Raw genomic sequence first — 22553 nt, forward strand, 5'->3', positions numbered from 1 at the left:
CTGGGTTCAATCCCTAGCAATGTTCAAATTCCTCTTCTGTTGGGCTTCTTAAGTATTTGTAATATTTGAAGCTGTTTACATGCCTCAGGAAGTAGCCTCCTCCCCCCCCCCCCATCAGCAGGACAGTAGGATTGTCTGGGTGTGCAGAGGTCTACCCTTGTACTTCTGAGAAACTGAAAGATTGTTTCTGAAAGTTTCTGATGGATGGTGGGGTCTAAGATTGCATTTTGTAGTGAGTCTCTCTCCAGTCTCACTTCAGAAATAGCAGTTCTTGCGATGGTATTGAAGGAAGAGTGGTACTGGAGCTTCCTGTCCTGAGTTGAATTAGGGGAAATGATTCTCTTTCTTCAGGGATCTAACCAAGTTACCTAATATAAATTCTTTTTTTATTCCCTTAATATGGGCACTTCCTTTATTCCCTTTTTTATTTTTAATTTTTAGTATTTTTTTTCTTTCTAGGGCTGCACCTGCAGCATATGGAAGTTCCTAGGCTAGGGGTTGAATCAGAGCTGAAGCTGCCGGTGTGTACCACAGCCACAGCGACGCCAGATTGAGCCGCATCTACAACCTGCGCCACAGCTTGTGGCAACCCTGGATCCTTAATCCACTGAGCTAAGCCAGGGATCCAACCTGCATGCTCATGGATACTAGTCAGGTTCTTAACTCCCTGAGCTACAGTGGGAACTCTCTTTATTGCCTCTTTTAAAAGACAGCAATGACATGAATGAGGTGCAGTTTCTTTAAAACACTCCAGACTTCCTGTCTTTGTCATTTTGGCAGTATCATATTTAGCACTGTTTGGATATTTTGTTTATTTATTTATTTTTATGGCCACATCCATGGCTTATGGAAGTTCCCAGGCCAGGGATTGAATCCAAGCCACAGTTGGCAACTTATGCCACAGCTGGGCAGCACAGGATCCTATAACCCACTGTGTAGGGATCAAACCTGCAGCAACCTAGGCCTTTGCAGTCAGATTCTTAACCCCTGTGCCACAGCGAGAACTCCCTGTTTGGATATGTTCAAATGTTAACTGAAAAATTATTTGTCTGATCCTTAAAATAAAAAGGTCCTCTCAGAGATAATGATGTTGTAAAATCTGAAACATTAGGTCCCTTAATAGTAGTTCTTGTGGTTTTAGGATTTTTGATACGAGTGTTAACGTGGGCTGCTATAACAAAATACCAAAAGCCGAACAGCTTATCAACAGCTAGTTTTTCCCTCAGAGTTCTGAAAGATGGAAGGCTGAGATCAGGCTAAGGTTTTGGTGAGCAGCCCCTTTTGGTGGCAGGCTGCCAAATTGTATCCTCACAAAGAGCAAAGCAGAGCAAGCAGCTCTCTGGACTCTGCTAAGGGCATTAACCCCTTTCATGGGCTCCACCCTCATCCCATCCTAATTACCTCCCAAAGGCCCCACCCCCTGATACCGTCCCATGAGGAGTAGGGTTTCTCTCTGTAGGGGGACACAGACTTCCAGTCTATAATAGCAGTATGTTACATAGGCAAAAGTATACTTTGCCTGTCTTGCAGAATACATGCTCATATTGTAAATGCTTATGATATGGGCGCTTGTTCCATTTCCTGACCCTTATATCTTAGAGCTCTTGCACTGCTTTTGTGTATCATTGAACATCTCTGGTGTTGCTCAAAGATGTCTCATAAATGTCACGATAATGCATTAGATCTGCATGTCATGTGAGAAGTGGAACCTGTAAGGGGAAAATCGCTAGTTACTCCCTTTTTGTTTTTTAATTTCTTTTGATGGTTAATAGAAAGATGGGGTTGTGTACTATGAGTTTTAGAGCTTCCCTAATCGTTTGTGTAAATCAAATAGTTTAAACCAGGAGTTCCCACTGTGGCACAGTGGGATCGGTGGTGTCTCTAGAATGCTGGTATACGTGTTCAGTCCCCGGCCCAGCACAGTGGGTTAAGGATTGCCACAGCTGCAGCTCAGATCTCATCCCTGGCCCAGGAACTCCATATGCCGTGGGGTGGCCACGGAAGGAAAAAAAAAAAAAGTAGTCTAAACTAGTAACTCCCATTCTATTTCCATATGCTGTGGGGTGGCCACGGAAGAAGAAAAAAAAGTAGTCTAAACTAGTAACTCCCATTCTCTTTTGTATTTTGGTTCCCACTTTAACATGTGTTTCCCCTGCTTTCCATTTCTAAATAAGTATATTCTATTTCTAATAGAGTAGTGTATGGAAGTAGCATATGATGTTGAAAATAAATTTTCATTATCTTCGATGTGGTCTTGAGAAGCTGGCCTCATTGGTTGCAGTAGCAGGTGCATCTCTATGCATTCTTAGTTTGCTTATTTAATCATCATGTACCTTTTGAGTCTCACAGTTGATAAAAGCTAGAAACACCACAGACTCCTACCAGTCTTGGAAGAAACATCTATATAAACGTAACTAAGTGTTAAAGATGTTTTAAATGGGAACGTTTTTCTTCCTAGTTTCCTAGAGTAGAATAAGGAAGTTGTGTATATTGTTTTATCAACTCTCTGGCTGTGGATTGTAAGTAAATTAGAGTAGAATAGAATGAACAAAATGAAAGGCTTTCAAACCCACCTTTGCCAACCCCTCATCTCTTAGGACCCAGAGTTCAACAATACAGATCAGATTGACCTGTATGATGACGTGTTGACAGCCACCTCACAGCCCTCAGATGACAGAAGCAGCAGCACTGAGCCACCTCCTCCTGTTCGCCAGGAGCCGTCTCCCAAGCCCAATAACAAGACCCCTGCGATTCTGTACACCTACAGTGGCCTGCGTAATAGGCGAGCTGCTGTCTATGTGGGCAGTTTCTCCTGGGTGAGCATGCAGAACCAAAAAGGCTTGTGGGCGGGCTGGGGGGAGAGCACTGGGAGGTGATGGCATTTTCAAAAACCACTGTTGCACTGTTTTGTGCTCTGATGGGGTTGGATTTCTTTTTCCTGGGATCAGGTTGGATTGATCTCTGAAAGAGAACTATCCTGAGGACGTACTGGTGCCGAAGAAAGCAATGATTAAGTGGGTAGTTGCTTTTTCTGCCATCTTGTTACTGCCCCTGACCCTGGGGCTTTATGTCTCCCAGGGTCATCTGTGGGATGAGATTTCAGAGTGGACACCTCAAACTCTTGGTAGTCATTAGTTGGTCCTGTGATAATGATGGGTGAGAGGGATCAAAGACCTTAACAGCTTTAGTACTTTTGGGGTAGGTGGTGATTGTTATTCAACAAAAGTTATCATGTGACGTGTTTGGGGACTGGTAGTGGTCCAGTCAAATTAAATTCAAATTAAGAAATATGTATCTTGAGGGGAAATTAGTGACAGTGATCAACTCTAGCTTATCAGATCTATAACCAAAAGCTGCTAGTAATCAGTGTTTAAACTGTTGACCAGCCAGCCCAAATGGCAGTTAAAGTTAAAATAGGTTTTAATCTTCTTAATCTCTAATGATGGGGGTTGAGGCAGGCGTAGGTGGTTTTGGAATTCTCCATGGGTGAAGACGGTAGGAAAAATCTGCACTTGATTGAAATACCCATGGCCTGGGTTTCCTGTGGGGGGTCATGGTGATGACTAGAATCCTAGGTGTGGGGGAAGGGTTTGGGGTATTCTGGGGGAGGGGGTGTAGCTCTTGACATTTCTTCCTTTTCCATCTTGCCGGCCCCAGTGGACCACAGACCAGCAGCTGATCCAGGTTATTCGCTCTATAGGAGTCTATGATGTGGTGGAGTTGAAATTTGCAGAGAATCGAGCAAATGGCCAGTCCAAAGGGTGAGGTCCGGATTTGAGAAGCCCCTTTTAGTTTGTAACCATTGGGATAACAGATGTGTACTGTCATGTTGGCCCTGTAATGTCATCCCTCCCACCCCTGGCCCAGTTTACTGCCTCGGCTTTGGCAGACTACCGTAGAATGGGGACCTAGCTGCAGTGTGCAACGTCCATCCATTGAGGGGCAGAGAAAGCTGGTTTCTCATTCGAAATCAATAGGAAAATTTTAGGCCGACACCTTTTCGTTGCTGGTAGTTCACTAAGAGTGGAAGAGAATTTCTGTGTTCCTCTCTTGGTCGTCTGGTAGATCTCACTCATTTTTTTAATTTTTCTTTCTCAAGGTATGCTGAGGTGGTGGTAGCCTCTGAAAACTCTGTCCACAAATTGTTGGAACTTCTGCCAGGAAAAGTTCTTAATGGAGAAAAAGTGGACGTGAGGCCGGCCACCCGGCAGAACCTGTCACAGTTTGAGGCACAGGCTCGGAAACGTGAGTGCGTCCGAGTCCCAAGAGGGGGTACGTGGAGACCATCTGTATGAAGGGGGGCACTTGTTGGTTGGTTTTCTGTGGGGTGGGCTTGGCCTACAATGTGGAGAAGTTTGAGGGAGGGTGGTGGTGATTACGGGTGGCACCCTGGCAATGGGTAAGCCAAAAAAAATGAGGCTTGTTTGTAAGACAGACCACTATGCTAGGAGTCAGGAAGGTTCAGGTTATAGTTTGGTTCTGCCACCAACTCATTGTGTGACCTTGGATGAGTCACTTGACTGCTTAGGGCCTACTTTCCCATCTGAACTAGACACACGATGTATAAAATTCCTGTTAAATCTAAATTATGTGTTTCTATCTAAAAAAAAAAAATCGGTGTATGGCAAATGGGCTTACAGTTGTAAGACATGTCTATAATAAATTCTTAAGAGGCAACTACCAAATGCACAAGTACATGAAGACGGCGGTAGTCTTGTTAAACATGCACTGAAAGGTGCTCTGCAAGGAAAGCCCGGAAGGAGTGCCGTAGAGTGAGAATTGAACAGTGTTGCTGCGGCATGGTCCAGGGCAGCGTGTACCCTTTCCATTACCTGCTATTTTAGTCTGCTTGGCAAATGTTGCCCTTTAGTAAAGAAAGGTGCGCTGTGCTGCCTTAGCCTGGTGATAGTTTCCCTTAAGCTCTCCTTACCCCTCTTTTCTGATCTGTGCTCACCAAGCCTCCTCCTGATACTAATTTGGTTTCCCAACTAGGCTCTCCTACTGGGAAGAGAATGCGCTGACCAGCCGACACAAGTATTCCGGTCTGCTTGGCAGTTATATTTCTCATTGTAAATTAATAAATTGGCATTCTGATTTATGAATCAGTCTCTTGTGAGTTTGGATAGCTTGACTTAATTTCCTAGGGTTCAGTCACCCCCTGGGGAACTGTTAAAAATCAAGTTTCTGAACCTGCGAAACCTGAGGACCTACCTTGGATTGTCCTGACCTCAGAGGTGCAGCCACCCTGCAAGCCCCTGCCTAAAACAGCCAGCTGCCATTTCTTTTAGTACAGTTGGGGGATGGCAGAGTTTCATCACCCACATTCTGACACTGCTTAGGTGCTGCTCTCAAAATAGTCCCTCCTATTGATTGGGTAGTTCACTGGGACCTTGTGTCAATTGATTGGAGGTGGAAATGTAGCCACTCAACTCTTGCATAGAAACAACTGTGTTCTTCTAACTAGATTGAGAGCCTAGGTGGATGTGCTGTGAATTCCTGCTGCTCTGAGTTAGAAGGCACAACATTTTTCTTCCTTGATAACCTGAGTTTCCAAAGTCCGTTCTGTTTCAGAGTCCCCTCTCCTGACTTTCTTAAGGTGTATGATTTTACTTCTGCGTTGAGAGTAACAGTCCTGCGTCACTTGGCTGTTTATGCCTCAGTTTTACCTTTCTTTGCTGAAAATGATGGTGGTGACTGAGTGGTATTTTCTGCTCTGTCATGTTGATGGACTTGAGCTCTGTTAATTCAGTAAGTTCAGCAGGTTGACTTAAACTGCTTCAAAATGGTTGCTACTCTTGGGATTTGTAGCGATAGATACAGAAAGAACTCTTACAGATGTGGGAACAGTAGCTGGGAAGGTAGCTAATTCTCAGAGGACCACGCTAGCTAATACCTGCTCTTTCTTCAGTTTGAGAGAACTCAGGGAAGAAGCAAGATGCCATGTGTTTGAGACATGAAAAGCAAGAGAATGCTGTGATGGGTTCATTCCACCTTATTCTTGAATCAGGAATTAGGGTTTCCTAACAAGTTTGTGGTTAAGGAGCACTTCTGTCTCTCCACACTTGTCTACCAAAAGATTTTTGTCTACGAAAAGATTTTTACCTCCAAGACTCTCGAGGCCACTTGAGTTCATGCTGTTGGATTCCACGTTAACCAGGCTTAGAGTAGATGTTAAATTGAAAAGAAGGAGCACATTTAACCAAGTGATTTGACAGTGTCAGAGCCATGTTTCCAGCTGTATACAAACATGTTTGGAGCCCCTGTTGTGCACAGCACCGTAATCCCGTGCCACGTGATGGTCCTGGTAGGCTGCCTTGTGGGCTAGAGCGTTTAGGCCATTGAAATGGGGTGGGAGTTTCCCAGGTTTCAGGCATGTTTTGTCACCAGGCTTTTGCCAGGAGTTCCTGTCCCTGTCCCATGTCAGCTCTGTGCCGTCTGCTCATTCAGTGAGCACATCTTTTCCTGACTTAGCTCCCGTTTTCTCTCATTTCCTCCAGTCTAGTAGAACTCTTTGTTCTGTATCTCCTCACCATCCCAATTATTGGGTTATGTGGCTAGAGGAAGTGTTGTCCCCTGCCCTTCCCTCCCTTCCCCCACAGTCTCTGGCCAAAGTGCCATGGCAGAGAGAAAATTTCAAGTGTACGGCAGATAGAGGAGGTCAGCTACTACTCTTACTGAGGAGAGAGTACCTGAACTCCTACTAGGGAAGATGGGGTTTCGGATCAGCTTGGATCCAGCTGAATAGTAATGAGCAAACTTCAATGCCATTATCTTCTCGTGGGTTACTAAACAAATCTAAGAATAATTTAAATTCTTAAAAACACTGAGAGGTCCGGGTAAAGGACATTCTTTGACATACAGAATTTAGGGTGGTATTACTTTATGGGTTTATGTCTTGACTAAGTTGCCTCTGACCTTTTTCTCTGAGGCCAAAGTAAAAACAGTAGATAATTTTACCTTCTTTCTCAGCTACCTGTCACCTTCTTCAGTGTGGTGTCAGATGACTCATGCTGAAGGATGAGCTGGTCCCGTGGTTATGTTTGAAGCTTGGGCAGTAATAGTAACTCTTTTGCTTCGTAGGAATACCTCCTCGGGCCCACTCCCGAGATTCCAGTGATTCTGCTGATGGACGGGCCACACCCTCTGAGAACCTTGTACCCTCATCTGCCCGTGTGGATAAGCCCCCCAGTGTGCTGCCCTACTTCAATCGCCCTCCTTCAGCCCTTCCCCTGATGGGTCTGCCCCCACCCCCAATTCCACCCCCACCACCTCTCTCCTCAAGTTTTGGGGTCCCTCCTCCTCCTCCTGGCATCCACTACCAGCATCTCATGCCCCCTCCTCCTCGATTACCTCCTCATCTGGCTGTACCTCCCCCCGGGGCCATCCCGCCTGCCCTTCACCTCAATCCAGCCTTCTTCCCCCCACCAAATGCCACAGTGGGGCCTCCACCAGATACTTACATGAAGGCCTCGACACCCTATAACCACCATGGCAGGTAAGGACTATCTCGTTCCTTTCAGATCTGAGCCAGATATAGTAAGGTAGATAGTGTGTTAAGTGTTTTGGTCTCCCTGAGGATGTGAGCACTGAATTCTTGTGTTTTCCCTTGTGAAAACCCTGTTGTCGTAGTATGGAATCCTGGGAAATAGTTAACTCTATTAAAGAATGTTTTTATTTGGTGTTTTGTTTGCATCTTACCCCTGGACCCAAACCATGTCCTTCGTATCCCTTTTTAAGGCGCTTGATTGAATTGAGTGCTATAGGTCACTGTTAGAATGCCATGAGTGTCTAGCATAATTGGGTTATGGCAAAATTACAAAAGTGTATGATATAAATCCTGTCTTTGTAGAGAGCATGAACGTATATGTGAACAGGCAGAGATCCTCTTACGACCTTACACAGGAGAGCGTAATTAAATAACACAGCCCTCTAGAGTGTGGTAAAGATAATAAGGGGTCTGGGCAGTCAGCAGTGTCATAATTTCTGTGCAGCCGAGATTCGGGCCCTCCGCCCTCTACAGTGAGTGAAGCAGAATTTGAAGAGATCATGAAGCGAAACAGAGCAATTTCCAGCAGTGCCATTTCCAAAGCGGTATCTGGAGCCAGTGCAGGTAACTCATCCTTAACCTTAGTTTTTCCATTGTTTTGTCATTTCCATTGGCAGGAAGTTCAATAAGATAAAGTTGGAGCACTGGGTAGATTCTTAAGAGTGGCACATTTTGAAAAGCAATGTATAACCTGATTTCTTGGCTTTTAGGAAGCTCCACCAGTGTTATGTATTTAGCTTGTGTCTGGACCTGCCCCATGAAAACCAACTTAGTGCCTAAAATATAACTAACTAATACCATCTCATTGTGGTATTTATTGTAGAATGAAATTCCTGCCTTATGGAGATCTTGTCTCAGTGGTTGATCAGCGGGTCTGGTATCTATGTAGTGAGTCCAATGCTAAGGATAGGCCTCAGCTTTTTCAGGACTGTTGCCTCAACTAGATGATGGTTAGATATGGAATCTGACGACATTTGGGAATCGAGGCCCAGTTTGTAGCCTGTATGTAGCATATCCTAGAAAGAGACTGTTGGGTGTCATCTTAAGGCATAATGTACCCTTCTAGCTAACTTTTGCCCTCCTGTGAGTATTAAGTGGGCAGAACAAGAAGCCATGCCTTTGAGAGCCATGGGCACAGAATCTTGGGTTCCTAAGAAAAGAGAACATAGGAAGTTTCTGAGTTCTGGTCCAAGTCACATTAACACTCATCATATTCACTTCCTTCCTGTGAATTTCCCACATGGATGTAAATATAGCTTGTCAGATCTCCTGAGAAATCAGTTAACTCTGTTATCATTCATTTTCCGTAACTTCTCATCTTTGGCTACAAAATTTGAATCCAGAGTAGTTTAAAAGCAGAAAGTATACATACTCTCTTTCTCTTTTTTTTCCCCGCCAGAAACCTTCACTGACATCTGAGTAAATCTCTTTAAATTAAAAAGTAACCTATGCTCACTGTAGCAAGTCAGATATACAGAGTATAAAGAAAACGTTGTTCTTCTCCACCAGCCCTTCACATTAAGATGATCAGTAACCAGACCTCTCTCCTCCCTTTGTTTTGTTCTCATTCCAGTCATCCAGACCACAAATATTTATTGAATGCCAACAAAATAGGCAAAAATTCCCTACCCTGGTGGAGCCAAAATCCTGGTGCTCCTAGACCTTCACACAATCGCAGTTTTTCCGTAGTTTCTGTTCTTAACTGCCTTGCACGCAGGAAGCTTCTTGTCCTCATTATCATGTCTGGTTTCATGCTTTCCTTGCATTGTCTTGTCTTTAATGTTCTTGAAAAGCAGGAAAAGCTTTAATTTGGAAAAGCATTGTGCAAGTACCACAGCAGCCACTATTCTTGAGCTTGAACAGTGCTCAAATGTGAGGAATGAAGGGCCTAGTTCTTGATGGCAGCGTAATTAAAAATATGTGTGTATGTATATATATGTGTACGTGCATACAACATACATGTTTTAGATATATATAAGTGTATGTGTACGCATTATCTGGTTACAGATTTAAAATAGTTCACACATGGAAATATGCAGTGTTAGTAAACGGAAGTTCTCGGTATGGGAATCATCAATAAGACCACCTACAATTTAGTGTCTATCATCTAGATTTTTTTTTCTGTGCCTATTACAACACATATATAATTTTGATTTTTTTAACAAAAATGGAATAGGTTTCACAACTTTTTAAAAATATTCTAGACATCTGTTACATCAACTAACACCTAACATTTATTGACCCCTTACTGTGTGCCTGGCACCGTGCTAAGCGCTTTACATGGATTGTTTGTTTACATACAGATTTACCTCATGCTTTTTAACAACTGCGTAGTGTTCTTTAGAACCCGTGTTCCATAATTTGTACAGCCAAACCCTACTGAAGGAACTTTAAGTTGTTTCTGATTCTTTAGTACAGCAAACAGTGCTGAAACATTGTTTAAACTACATACTTGTGAACAGTAGTAGAAAATTTTTAGACTTGCTGGGTTAAAAAGTATGGACGTTGTGTTTCTTTTAATGAATGCTGTCAGCGAGCCCTCAGACAATGCCATTCCGGCGTGTCCATCCACCAGCAGTATCTGAGAGCCTCTGGCTGATTCCAGACCGTGGGAATATTGGCGCCATACAGTTGGATGCCTGCCACACCCACCTCATCCATTTTACCATGATTCTGTGGGACAGCTAGTTGCTCTCGGTTTGTGTCCTCCTGAATTCTCCTTTTCATCAGTTAGTTTACTGCCTCTGCTCATCCTTGGCCTTTCCCATCCATCCCCTGTCAGGGGATTACAGTGACGCGATTGAGACGCTGCTCACAGCCATTGCTGTTATCAAACAGTCCCGGGTCGCCAATGATGAGCGTTGCCGTGTCCTCATCTCCTCTCTTAAGGACTGTCTTCATGGCATTGAAGCCAAGTCTTACAGTGTGGGTGCCAGCGGGAGCTCATCCAGGTGAGTTGATGATTGCTTCAGCGGCCTGCCAGCCCTGAGCAGCACTCTTCCAGGGATTGGCAGGGGGAGGAAAGGAGCCCAGGGTATCTGGCAAGGACCTGGCTGAAAAAGCAGACCTAGCCCTCATGTCTTTAAGGGGGAAGAAATTAATGAAGCGTTTCCAGTAATAAATGTTGCACTGTCTGGAATCTGTCAGGTGAGGCAGTGGACTTATTTAGGAAAAAAGAATTTGGTATAGTTAAGAACATGGGCTTTGAATCTGAATCTTGATTCGACTCGACTACCTGTATGACCTTGAGTTTGAGTGTTACTCAGCTTTCCAGGCCTCATTTTTCAAAAGAGGACAGTGGTACTTATCTTACAGACCTGTTGTAGAGATGAGCTGAGATAATGCATGTAAAGCTCTTAGCACTGTGCCTGATACATTAGTAAGATCTCAACAAATTCAATCGTTACTGTTTTTCCAAAAAAGACTAGTCCTCAAAGAGCTAACATCCTCCAACACAGGCCCATGATAGGGTGATGGAAGTGGTTTAGACAAATAGTAGAAGGCGCCAGAACACGGTGTTCTTAGAAAGAATGGGGTAGGCCCTCTGAGTGAGGCTGAAGGATCTTTCTAATAGGAAAAGACATCGGTCCCGAGAGAGGTCACCCAGCCGGTCCCGGGAAAGCAGCAGGAGGCACCGGGACCTGCTTCATAACGAAGATCGGCATGACGATTATTTCCAAGAAAGGAACCGAGAGCACGAGCGACACCGGGATAGAGAACGGGACCGGCACCACTGAGCAAGGTGGGGTGAGGCTCCGTCGCTGGCCGGTGCAAGTATGGATGATAAAGATTCCTCTTTCCTTTCAAAGCAAGTGAGGGCGCGGGAGGACTTTTCATTTAGGTAACAGGCTCAGAAGGGCAGGTTTTCTGCTTATTTGTGAGGAGTTCCACCCTGAGATGGACCTGAAAGTAAGCTAGTTTCTGCTTGGTTTTGGACTGCCTTAACCTGGTGTCTGAGACAACATGGCATAGCGGCTAAGAGCACACTGTGCAGGTGGATGCCAGAGAGGGAATCCCAGCTCCTCCGCCAACCGTAGTGCTTTCTCTTCCTCAGTTTCCTCGTTTGTAAATGAACATAACCAACCATTTCATTGGGTTGCCGACTATTCAGTGAGCAAATTCACATAGAACATTTAGCACTCATAGTACCCGTCACATAGTTAAGTTCTTCATGATGATAGCTGTTGTCATTATCATTATTATATTTTAACCCCACCAAACTTTCAAATGAAAAAGTTGGGAAAATTATCCAAGAAAGAAAAGTAAGACCGTTGCCGGCTTGTAGGTTTTCAAGGTCCAATATTAACGATTTGAGAATTAATGTCTAGGAGTTCCCGTTGTGGCCCAGCAGTAACTAACCTGACTAGTACACATGAGGATGCAGGTTTGATCCCTGGCCTCACTCAGTGGATTAGTGATCCAGCTTTGCTGTGGTTGTGGCCGTGGCTGGCAGCTCCAGCTCTGATTCAACCCCTAACCTGGGAACTTCCATATGCCACAGGTGAGGCCCTAAAAAGCCCCCCCCCCCCAAAAAAGTTAATGTCTATTAAAAAGATTTTTTTTCCTCTTGTCTTTTTTTTTTTTTTTTTTAAGGCCACACCCCGCAGCATATGGAGGTTCCCAGGCTAGGTGTCTGCTTGGAGCTACCGCTGCCGGCCTACACTACAGCCACAGCAATGCAGGATCTGAGCCGCATCTGCACCTTACACCACAGCTCACGGCAATGCTGGATCCTTAACCCACTGAGCAAGGCCAGGGATTGAACCCACAACCTCATGGTTCCTAGTCGGATTCGTGTCTGCTACGCCACGACGGGAACGCCTATTAAAAAGATTTTGAGGCGTTCCCACTGTGGCGCAACAGGATTGGTGGCATCTCTGCAGCACCAGGACACAGGTTTGCTCCCCGGCCCGGCACAGTGGGTTAAAGGATCTGGCTATTGCTGCACATGTGGCATGGGTCACAACTTGGGCTCAGATCTGATCCCTGGCCCGGGAATTCCATATGCTGCAGTGAGGTCAAAAAAGAACAAAGACAAAAAATATTTTTGAAAGTCAAGATACTTAGCAGAAATTGATCTGAAAATAATTTCTCTCTCTCTCTCTTTTTTTTTTTTTTTTAATTTTATTTTCAAGGGCCCCACCTGTGGCACATGGAGGTTCCCAGGCTAGGGGTCGAATCAGCTGCAACTGCCAGCCACAGCAACATGGGATCCAAGCTGAGTCTGCAACCTACATGGAAGCTCAGTGAAATGCTGGATCCTTAATCCACCGAGTAAGGCCAGGGATCAAACCTGCATCCTCATGGATACTAGTCAGATTCGTTACCACTGAGGCGCAACAGGAACTCCCTGAAAATAATTATCTCTAAAACTTTAGCGACTGTGTGGAGGATACTTCAGTGGCAGGATATATTTCTTTAGAAAAACTTATTGACAATGTTTTGTTTTGTTTTGTTTTTTTAATAGAAACAGAAGTAGGAAAGTTGGGGTCAGGGAACTATAGTAAGTCACTGAAAAGTTGGGTTAGGCCTGCCTGGCTCCAAGGGCTCCAGCTCCATTATTTTCATTCTCAGACAGCTCCAGGTCCCATCCCACCAGCTTGGCAATCCCAACTGAAAACAAATTTCCAACAAAGACTGTTTCTGGACTGTATCTGTGGAGATCTTTAAAAGTAGTCTAGACTCTGGCTAGGATGGTCTGTTTATGGTTCCTGAAGACTGTTGCCTGACTCAGGTGACTTTGGGGTCTCTCCTCAATTTTGTGGTTTCACATTGATTACATTTAGGAAAGCACCCTTGGTGTTTGGCTGATCTGGTCTGAAATGATGGTGATTGAAGAGGGTGAGGAGTCGGAATAGTTCTCTTCGCTATCTTTGCAGTGTATGTGGATGGATGACTGGATGAAGAAGGGAAAAGAAACTCTCCCCACTTCCTGTGTGTGAGTGCCTGTAGTTCACAAGGACTGTAAATAGTTGTCTAGTGACAACCACCTACTTACAGGAAAGGAGTCTTGTTACGTTTGGCTATAGTCCTCTACTTCATTGTTTGGCATCGCCTGCCTTTAAGTTAAGAGGTCTTATAGTTGGGAATTCTTCTATAGGAAGCAGATAAGTGGGAAAAGGAGAAGTTAACTTTTTTTTTTTTTTTTTTTTTTTTTTAACCTGCCTCCCTTCTGTGTGTGTGTGTGTTTTGTTTTGTTTTTTGGGTGTTTTATTTATTTATTTATTTTGCTTTTTAGGGCTTTGGCGTATGGAAGTTCCCAGGCTAGGGGTCGGATTGGAGCTACAGCTGCCAACTGTAGCCACATCCACAGCAACTTGGGATCCAAGCCCTGTCTGCAACTTAGACTGCAGCTCAAGGCAATGCTGGATTGTTAACCCGCTGAGCGAGGCCAGGGATCGAACCTGCATCCTCATGGAACTAGTTGGGTTTATTACCACTGAGCCACAGTGGGAACTCTTTCCCTTCTCTGTTCTTAAACCATTCATTTATTCCACACAGTCTAGGGGTGGTTGACATCATGAAAGTGATGGATACCCCTTGGAAAATCAACACGCTGTGGATTCTGGATACTTCTTTCTAAATTTGCAATAGGTTAAGTTTTGAGAGGTGCCCACCTCTCCAGAAATCAGACTCCAAGGAAGGTGGAGCACAATTCGGTCTCAGGGAGTGGGCAGGGTGGATAGTGTAGGACTTTGACCAGTCTCATCCCTTCTGTAGCAGTAGCAGCACTCCCTCCTTGTTTGAGCTATAGCACAGTTTCTGGTGTTGCCTGAGGGTTCGGTGTCAATCACTACCCTCCTCCAATCCTGCAGCCCTACCGTGTGTGTCCTTTGGAGCTGATAGGATAAGAGTCTCCGGGGAGGTATTACTTAGTAGGTACAAAGCATCAATTGTAGTCTCGGGCTGCACTCAGCTTAGTAGTTGGAACATGTAACTGCATGTCACTTTTCCTGCTGGCTTTACTCCTAACAGCCTTTTGGTAGACAAATTGTGAGATCCATTGGTCAGTACTTTGGGGATTGAACACTTGAACATGAGACTTTCATTTTTCCACCTATAAAATTGGACTGTTTCTTGCAACATAAGGATGATTCAATTCGGATAAAAATCCTATAACCCAGTAGTTCCCAGCCAACAGTCATTTGGCTGGTGTGGGCCTGTGACAGACGAGGAAGTTAACTCTTGAAGAGGTTTCTAATTCCCCATTTTTTTCTAGTCACCCTCTAGGTATGTTGGTTATTGCATCTGCATAACGAGTCCAGCAGAACTGACTCTGACACCCCAAAAATGTCGATTTCTCACATTCTCAGACTGGGATGCCTAATTCCATCTGCATTTAGCAAGTTGTGATTTTAGATTTCAAGATGAGGCGATGGTGCCTAGGCCTTGTTTACCTTGAGAACTTTGCAAGCTCTATGTATAACACCTTTTAGTTAGAAAATAATAGTATTTATAGTGTATGGACAGGTGTTCCCTGAGAGCCAAGGGTGTGTTCCATCTCGAGGCAGCAAAAGAATAGCACCTTTTTGTCAGTGCTTCCTCAGGATGGGCACCACCTTTGGGGCCTGAAGTCGGACTCACTTTGGCCTCCTGTCTGCATTCACACATGAGCACCAAAATGGGAGCCATAACCTCTAAGAACTGGGTGCACTTCAGTTGACCCTTGAACAGCATGGGGGTTAGGAGGGTTGACTTCTGCATAGTTGAAAATCTGAGTATAGCTTTACAGTCCGTCTTCCATTTCTGCAGTTCACAGCTTCAACTGACCTCTGATTGTGTAGTGCTGTAGTAGGTATTTGTTGGAAAAAAGAAAATGTGCGTGCAAGTGGACCAGTACAGTTCAAAGCCATATTGTTCAAGGGTCAACTGTAGCTTACTTCTGATGCATTAGTTATCCTCTGAGTTTTGTGTTGTAGGAACAGTTCCCAAATTACATCTCTCTTGTGGTATATGTGTGTATGCTTTAGAGTGTGAGGATATTCTTTATTTTAGGACATTATCCTGCTTGAAATAGAGTGAAAGATACTGCCTGCATAGATGTTCAGAAAATTCAGAGGCCATGACAGATTCTGAGGACCTTAAGCTGAAATAGTACCGTTTCAGGGTGTAGAAGGATCAGGCGGCTGATGGATGCATGTTTTCTTGGCTAGCTCCTCCAGGTTACAGAAACTATAGCATAGGCTATGTTGCCAGTTTGGGCATTACTAGAAATCCTAAGCCTGAGTTTAATCCCCCTTTCTCCTTTTTGCTGTCAGTCATTTTATTTGCTAAGATGGATCAGGCCACCCCTTGCAGATTGATACTGCAGCATTGGAACAAGGGCCAAGGGTACTAGGGACCTGAGCTTTGGTTGAGATGTGCAAGTGACTAAACAGCACTTAACTGTTCAGCAGAAGTCCTTAACTGCTTTTAGGTTTCTTTCTTTTTTTTTTTTTTTTTTTCTTCTGTCTTTTTGCTATTTCTTGGGCCGCTCCCTCAGCACATGGAGGTTCCCAGGCTAGGGGTCTAATCAGAGCTGTAGCCACCAGCCTACGCCAGAGCCACAGCAACGCGGGATCTGAGCCGCGTCTGCAACCTACACCACAGCTCACAGCAACGCTGGATCGTTAACCCACTGAGCAAGGGCAGGGATCGAACCCGCAACCTCATGGTTCCTAGTTGGATTCGTTAACCACTGCGCCATGACGGGAACTCCGCTTTTAGGTTTCTTGGACGGTGACTGCTAATCATTTTCTTTCTGTGCTCTGTTTTCTGTTGTGGCGTGGCCAGATCACTCCTGCTTGGTATTGATAGGCTCCTTGGTCCCTCACCCATAGCTGTTGTCTGGGGAAAGACTTAAAATCTCTTGAGTTTTAGCACAGCTTAGAACTTCTCTGGCTCTGTGTGTGCATGCTTCTTGAAAAGAAGAAAGAGAGTTTAGGAGTTTTCCTGTGTAAGTACATGCTCTCTGCTGGGGCCTCTCAGGAGTTCAGGGGTTGATGGATTGTTTTCTTGCCATTGTACCTGCCACTTCCAGATTTTTCCCCTTCCCCTCAAGGTAAGCCATGAATTGCTCAGAATAGGTTTTCTGAAACAGTATTTAAACTCACCATGCTCCTTTATGGCAACTTTTCCTGAAATGTAGTAGCTTCCATACTTTCCCAGCCCAAGTTCCTTTTCAGACCAACTGCTTTGCTACCTCATTTGATTGTTTTCCCCCAGCCTTCAAATAAGATGTCCTTCTTTTCCCCTCTAGTCACTGTAGCTTCTCCTCCAACCATTCCTTCACTACTCACAGTGCCAGGCACTCCCAGACAGTTCTGCTGTCTTTTCCTTTCCTAGGCTTGTATTCTGTCTACATCCCCTACTTTATACATTGTCGCTTTAGAAAATGCTAGTGTTAATTTATACAAGCCCCTGTTAATTGGCAAGTAACCTCTGACTTGTGTTTTCTTTCTTCTCTCCTGATGTTCTCATTGCAGGAGTCTGGTTGGAAGCAAATGTTTTTTTAATGGACTTGCATCTCCTCACCTTGATCAGGACTAAAGGACGGAGGCCGCTCCACCCCTTCCCCTTCCTCCAAGCCCCTAACCCCCTCCAGACCCCCAGGGAATACCCTCTGCCCTACAGGATTGAAGACTGCCTGGCAGCCCTCCCAGTCCCACTCCTGTTTGCCAGGGTAAAGAACTTAAAGATTTCATCTGGTTGGGAGGGTGGCACACAGGAGGAAACCCTGTCCAGGTCCCTGGTCTCCATAGAGAACGGTGCTTTGTCCAAGGAAACATAAGAGTTTCTGATTCTCCAGGAGGAGTTCAGTGTGAGGTTGATGGGAAGACATCCTTCCCAAAGAAAACGGATCCTCCTGTGGGATCCGTAGGAGAGTGACCAGGTGTGCCAAAATATGCCCAGGGTCCTGCCCTCAGCACTATGTTTTGATGGGGCCAAGAGGGTCCAAACCCCTTGCTAACATACCACTTCTTTGTTGAACTCCTTTACCTCCCCAGCCCTTTGTGGAGGGACCATGAGAACAGAAATTACCTTGTGGAAAGCTGCTCCTGTCTTGCTTTCCCCCTTACGTATTGACGGTTTGTTTCCCTGGCCTCCCAGAGGGCTGCACCCTTTTAACTCCCTGCTGCCCAGCCTCCTCAGTGGACTTGCCTCTCCTAAGCAGAGAAGGCCCGTGAGGTTGCTTTCCGCTGGGGAGCCTGGCAGAGCCAATTGCCACCCTCTACTGCTTCTTGCTTGGTTGCCTCTTGCAATAACCAGCTCCACTAGGTGTTCCCTTTCCCTGGGGCTTCTCCATTTCACATGTGGAGCCCTTCCCCCAAGAAGGCTGCTTCCTTGTTTTAGAGGAAGGTACTGCCATTGGGAGTTGGGGATATCGGACCTCAGCAGTGAAGAACGCTTGTGAAGTACTAGGAGTGGGGAAGGAGGCAAGTTGGGCAGGATATGGCCTACTTCCATAGGCTTTTCTTTTTTCAGGTTTGATGTGAGCATGGGCTTGCATCCTCCAGGTACATACTTTTACTTATTGTGGGATAACCTGGCACTAGTAGGTAAAGTCACAAATTTGGTATTTTTCCAGCTTTTGACTATTGACTTAATAGCTCCCCTCGCTCTGCCTGGAGGTACTTGCTGCCTCTGATAAGGAGCAAGGAAGAAGTGGAGCCTGACTTGAATGAGCTCAGCTCAGAGTTCTAAGGACCACCACTCTGGGGGTCATTTTCTACACAGGCAAATGGAATTGCTTTTCCCATGACATCCAAATTGTGATGTGGTTGCTGCTGGAGGAAGCGGCAGCAACAGGGTCCTGCAGTACCCATGGGGCGACGGATGCTACTTCTGCATGCATCTCTAGGGCATATGACATCTAACATGAGACGTGGCATGTGAGTTGTAGGGTCACCAGAGACCCTTCTGGCTCAGAGGGGAGACTGAGTTGGATTGAACCCTCCCTCTGTTCCCTGCACGTTTCTGACACAGCCCTCAGCGCGGCACTGAGGGAGCCCCCTCCCCAGGGTTGGAGAGGCACATTCCCTTGGGACAGAGGCTACAGGTTTGTAACTCTTTTTCCCCTGTCGCCCAACCCCATCCCCACCTCCACTTCAGAATATGGCACCCCGCCCAGCCGGCCAAGTGTTCAGTGATGTGCTTATCAACAAGAGCAGCTCCGGGTGTCTTTTTAATGTAGAAAAAACCAAGTACGGTGACAGTTTAAGGAGAAAAAAGATATATAGAATACCGGAAAAGCCGTTTACCCGGAGAATTTTTTTTCTCCCCATTTTTGTTTTGTTTTTACTCAATGACACATTTTTTAGTTTTATTTCCTGATAGCAAAAGGAAAAAAAAACCCAATCCTCCAAAAGGTCAAGGCCCCGTCCCCCTGTTGTCGGTGATTTGTTTGTCTTTCTGATAGGTTGAAAATTGTGTAATAAACTTGATGACGCTGTCAATCTTTTATACTGCATTGTATTTTTTTCCTTTTGTAACAAAATATTTTTAAATAATAAATGGGGTGTGAGCTATTTCATGGATTCTGCATTGAATAGATTTGTTGAGGTGTCTGGGACATGGGCACGGGCCAAGGTAGGTTTCGGGAGGGGAACGAAACCCCGAGTTCTCAGCTGGACTTGCACGTGGGATAAGCTTGCTAGTGCCTCCTCCCATCTGTCTGTCTAACCATGGACAAGCCGCATACCCTGTAAGATGACAGCTGCTCTGCCTTCCACAAGGGGATGTGTTCAGAATCAGAACGAGTGTGAATATGTTTAAAAACAACTCGAAGTATAAGGGAAGTACAGACTAGAACGCTTAGCAGGTGTTGTGGGTAATCCTTGGGATTCCAGAAAGCTGGCTTTTTAGAATGCCAGGGGAACAGGAGAAGAGTTCCCATGATGAAAGATGAACCAGAGAGAGGATGATGTATGTGTAACTGGTAGGGTTAACAAGTAACCCGAGTAGAAGGGAGATTCCCTGAGGGGCTGTGATCATGTGAAACTTGAAGGAAAGAAAAAAAACAGCGGGAGTGCTTCTCCAAACTTAAAGCAGTGTTCTCAAATTGAGTTCATCCACCGTCACCTGCATCTCAGTTACGTGCCGTGCTTGCTAAAAGGCCTTCCTGTGCTGCGTCAGTCTCTCAAGTCTAGAAATCCAGTTTTTATGCTCCAGATGACTTAGGTAAACTGAAGTGTGAGGACTGCTAGTTTAGGGAAGCAAGTACATTCTTCACTTTCTAGGGGCCACCATGAGGTATAGAAAGGGAAAAGGGTCCCCTCTAGGTTTAAATCCCAGTGTTCACTGTTTAAGCTTAATACCCTTGGACCTGATTAACATCCACGTTGACTACTTTCTGCCTTACAGGACTTGCATGGATTAAATATACTCTGCAAGCACTGAATGAGTATTTGTCTCCTTTAAATTGCTGCCATGGACTAAAGCCAGATATGTGAGTCTGCGTCCTAAGTGCTTCCTGAAATGAGCCAGACTTCAGCCCCTGGGAAGGCCACTGCAGTCACCTGACAGTGTTAGGTATGAGTATGAGTGTGGATACCTGAGCAGGCCTCTGCCAGCTCTTGTGACCAGGGCCTGTTCCTTTGCTCTGTCCTCTCCGCTGTACCAGAATGTAAGTCCTTCAGGTCTGGATGGGCTATAGTGGCTTCCCGTGACACTGCAGTGAGTACAGCCTCTGACACATTAACCCTGAGAGACTAGCTGCGCTGACTGCCGTCCACACTCTGTGTCTGTTGAATGATGCTCTCCTCTGCTGTGACCAACTGCATCCACACTGCTGGCTCCAACAAGCATCAAGAAGGATGAACATCTATTGAGCCGTGCATAGGAAACACAATGCACTAAGCTTCCAAATAACCATGAAGAAAATGAGAGGACTTCCTGTTCTAATCCTATCCCATTTCAACCATTCTCATCCTCATGTGGTGCCCTTAAGGAGTGCAATTTACTTGATCCAGGTTGAGACACAAGTTTCCAAGCAGTGCATAACCAGTTGTGCGATGCTTGGCTGTGTTACTTCCTCATCACTAAACTTGCCCAGTGGGGGATTAGGTTAAATTGATCTCTAGAGCCTTTTTGAATTATAAGCTTTCAACTTAGAGACAATTTAGAGACAAGTTCAGTTGTCTCTAAACTTCCAACTGAACTTCCATTCATTTTTCGGTGTTGCTGGGAGGGTCACCTTAAGCCATGAAACTCTAAATGAAACAGCCATGAAGAATGATTTCCTCAGTTTGATGCCAGTGATTTCCTCAAAGCAGGGCTAGACAAAAAAGCAGTGACTCAGAAAATCAAGGTATTAGTGGGATATGTGATTGAAATGTCAGGGAGGTTCCTACTGGCTTTTTTACCGTTTCACACTTGATGAGACTTGTCTACTACCATCTGGACGGACCCTAAAGGCAGTTTGGGGCGGGGTGGGCAAGGACATAGGAAACAAGAAGAGGCATTAGCGCTTTGGACAGTGGAGGCCTACACTAGATGAGGATGACCTGCTCACAGGAAATAAGCAGTTAAAACCAGCATGAAGTGCTTAAAGTTCAATTACTTTTTGAGTAAGAGCAGATGTTCTAGGACTCATCTGACACCAGAGGGGCCATATGGCTCAAGGGTTCCTAAAGTGGATTCTGTTATGATTCCTGGTGGCTTCTTGGGGCTTTTAAAAAAAAAAAAAAAAAAAAAAAAAAAAAAGCCACGATTATGCAGGATGAGAAACCGCTTTAAAGCTAGTTACTTGGAGAAGGGAATGATACACTCATTTAGGGAAACATTTCTCCAGCTTGAAGAACAAAAGTATGTGTTGTTTTTATGTTAACTTGAAGTCCTAAAACAAATGACCAGAAAACAATGGTAAGTTTAGAACATGCTTCTTCCAGTTACTCACGCCTCACCTTGGAAAGACAACAATTTCTACAAGAGGAAGGGGAGACAAGATGCTGGCTTTGAGGGAGAAGTGAAGAATATAAGCAGTCAGGATACAGGCGCTGGCAGGGCCGTCGGGATTAACTGACGCTGGAGCGGCGGGAAGAGAACCAGTAGGCCACCCTCATCGCTGCCTGTGTGTCCACACTGGAGCACGAGGCAGCGCTGAGGATGAACCGCTGGGAGAGTCTCTCTCTACCTTCTCTTGGAGCGGGTGAGATTCTAGGGACAGATGCCATAAGGAAAAGACGACAAGCCCCACAACAGAAAATACACATTTATTATAAAATAATGTTTGTTTCATGATGAGAGTAGAAAAATAACACTATGAGCTACTAAAAAGTCCTGGAGCTCAGTCTCTGAGAAATGGGACGAGAGGCTTCTGCATCCCTCCGGGAGCAGGCCCTCCTGAGGCGCTCCATGGTTTACAGGACATGTGAGGCACAGCACACACGGGGGTGTGGCTCACGTCCCACCTAAGAAGCCTACACGGTCTGCACAAGATGCTCTGGCCACGACGATCAAAGAGGAGACCTGGAGGTCAGAAGGGAACTGGTTCTGAGAAGGGCCAGGAGAGGCTCGGTCTCGCCCCTCCCTATACGGGAGTGCACAAGAGGCCTGGGCTGATAGGCCTGGTTTAGAAGATGGTGCCCAGCAGACTTAGGCTCCGTTTGTTCCCCAAGTGTCTGTGCTGAGGGAAAGCTGCCACCTCTCCCAGGACAACTTGACCCAGCATTCCTCACTGGTGTGGCTCAAGTACCAGATGTGTGTGTGGTCTCAGCCTGTGAGGGCTGCTGGCTGACAGTTTTGCACGTCAAATCCTGTCCCTACTGATGGCAGAAAGAAAAAAAGAAAATGTTAAAAGACCAGTGAACAAGAGCAGCTGGCCTGAACGGTTCTGTATTCCAAGCCTCTTGGCCCCAAAGAACAAGGAGGATATCTTCCCAGTTCCCTAAGTGGGTAACCTCCCTGCTGGGAAAGGCAGTCCTACAGACACCCTTTTCCCCCGTCAAAGTCCTCTAGACCCCTCGGGTTTTGGAAGAAGAATGAACCCCTCCCGGAGATGGGAACCCAGCCCTCGGGGGACAGGAGA

The 22553-nt window shown here is 45.5% G+C and overlaps 2 protein-coding genes across 10 annotated transcripts in view; one reads left to right on the plus strand and one right to left on the minus strand.

Annotated features, from left to right (window-relative positions):
* Positions 1–19051, plus strand: part of CPSF7 (cleavage and polyadenylation specific factor 7) — a 25349-nt gene extending 6298 nt beyond the window's left edge. The window contains exons 3-11 of one of the 6 annotated variants that reach the window (XR_002341469.1): positions 2598–2816; positions 2949–3014; positions 3658–3761; positions 4100–4272; positions 7081–7495; positions 7992–8110; positions 10329–10497; positions 11121–11288; positions 17011–19051. Coding sequence is in view for 4 of the 6 variants with exons in the window: in XM_021082932.1 (XP_020938591.1) it covers positions 2598–2816; positions 3658–3761; positions 4100–4272; positions 7081–7495; positions 7992–8110; positions 10329–10497; positions 11121–11283 (1362 nt within the window). In the remaining 2 variants the exon portion in view is untranslated. Of the gene's footprint in view, positions 1–2597; positions 2817–2948; positions 3015–3657; positions 3762–4099; positions 4273–7080; positions 7496–7991; positions 8111–10328; positions 10498–11120; positions 11321–17010 lie in introns of all 6 variants that reach the window. The other 5 variants (XR_002341470.1, XM_021082932.1, XM_021082931.1 and 2 more) reach the window with 5 other exon arrangements.
* The window catches only part of TMEM216 (transmembrane protein 216), a 14669-nt gene continuing 5835 nt past the window's right edge, over positions 13720–22553 (minus strand). For 3 of the 4 annotated variants that reach the window (XM_013994240.2, XM_003122637.4, XM_005660818.3), the window contains one exon: positions 13720–22290. In XM_013994240.2, coding sequence (XP_013849694.1) covers positions 22275–22290 — 16 coding nt within the window. In that variant the 3' untranslated portion in view covers positions 13720–22274. The remainder of the gene's footprint in view (positions 22291–22553) is intronic. The other variant, XM_013994239.2, reaches the window with a different exon arrangement.

The sequence above is a fragment of the Sus scrofa genome, chromosome 2 (genome assembly GCF_000003025.6).
Source record: "Sus scrofa isolate TJ Tabasco breed Duroc chromosome 2, Sscrofa11.1, whole genome shotgun sequence".
NCBI classification, from domain to species: Eukaryota; Metazoa; Chordata; class Mammalia; order Artiodactyla; family Suidae; genus Sus; species Sus scrofa.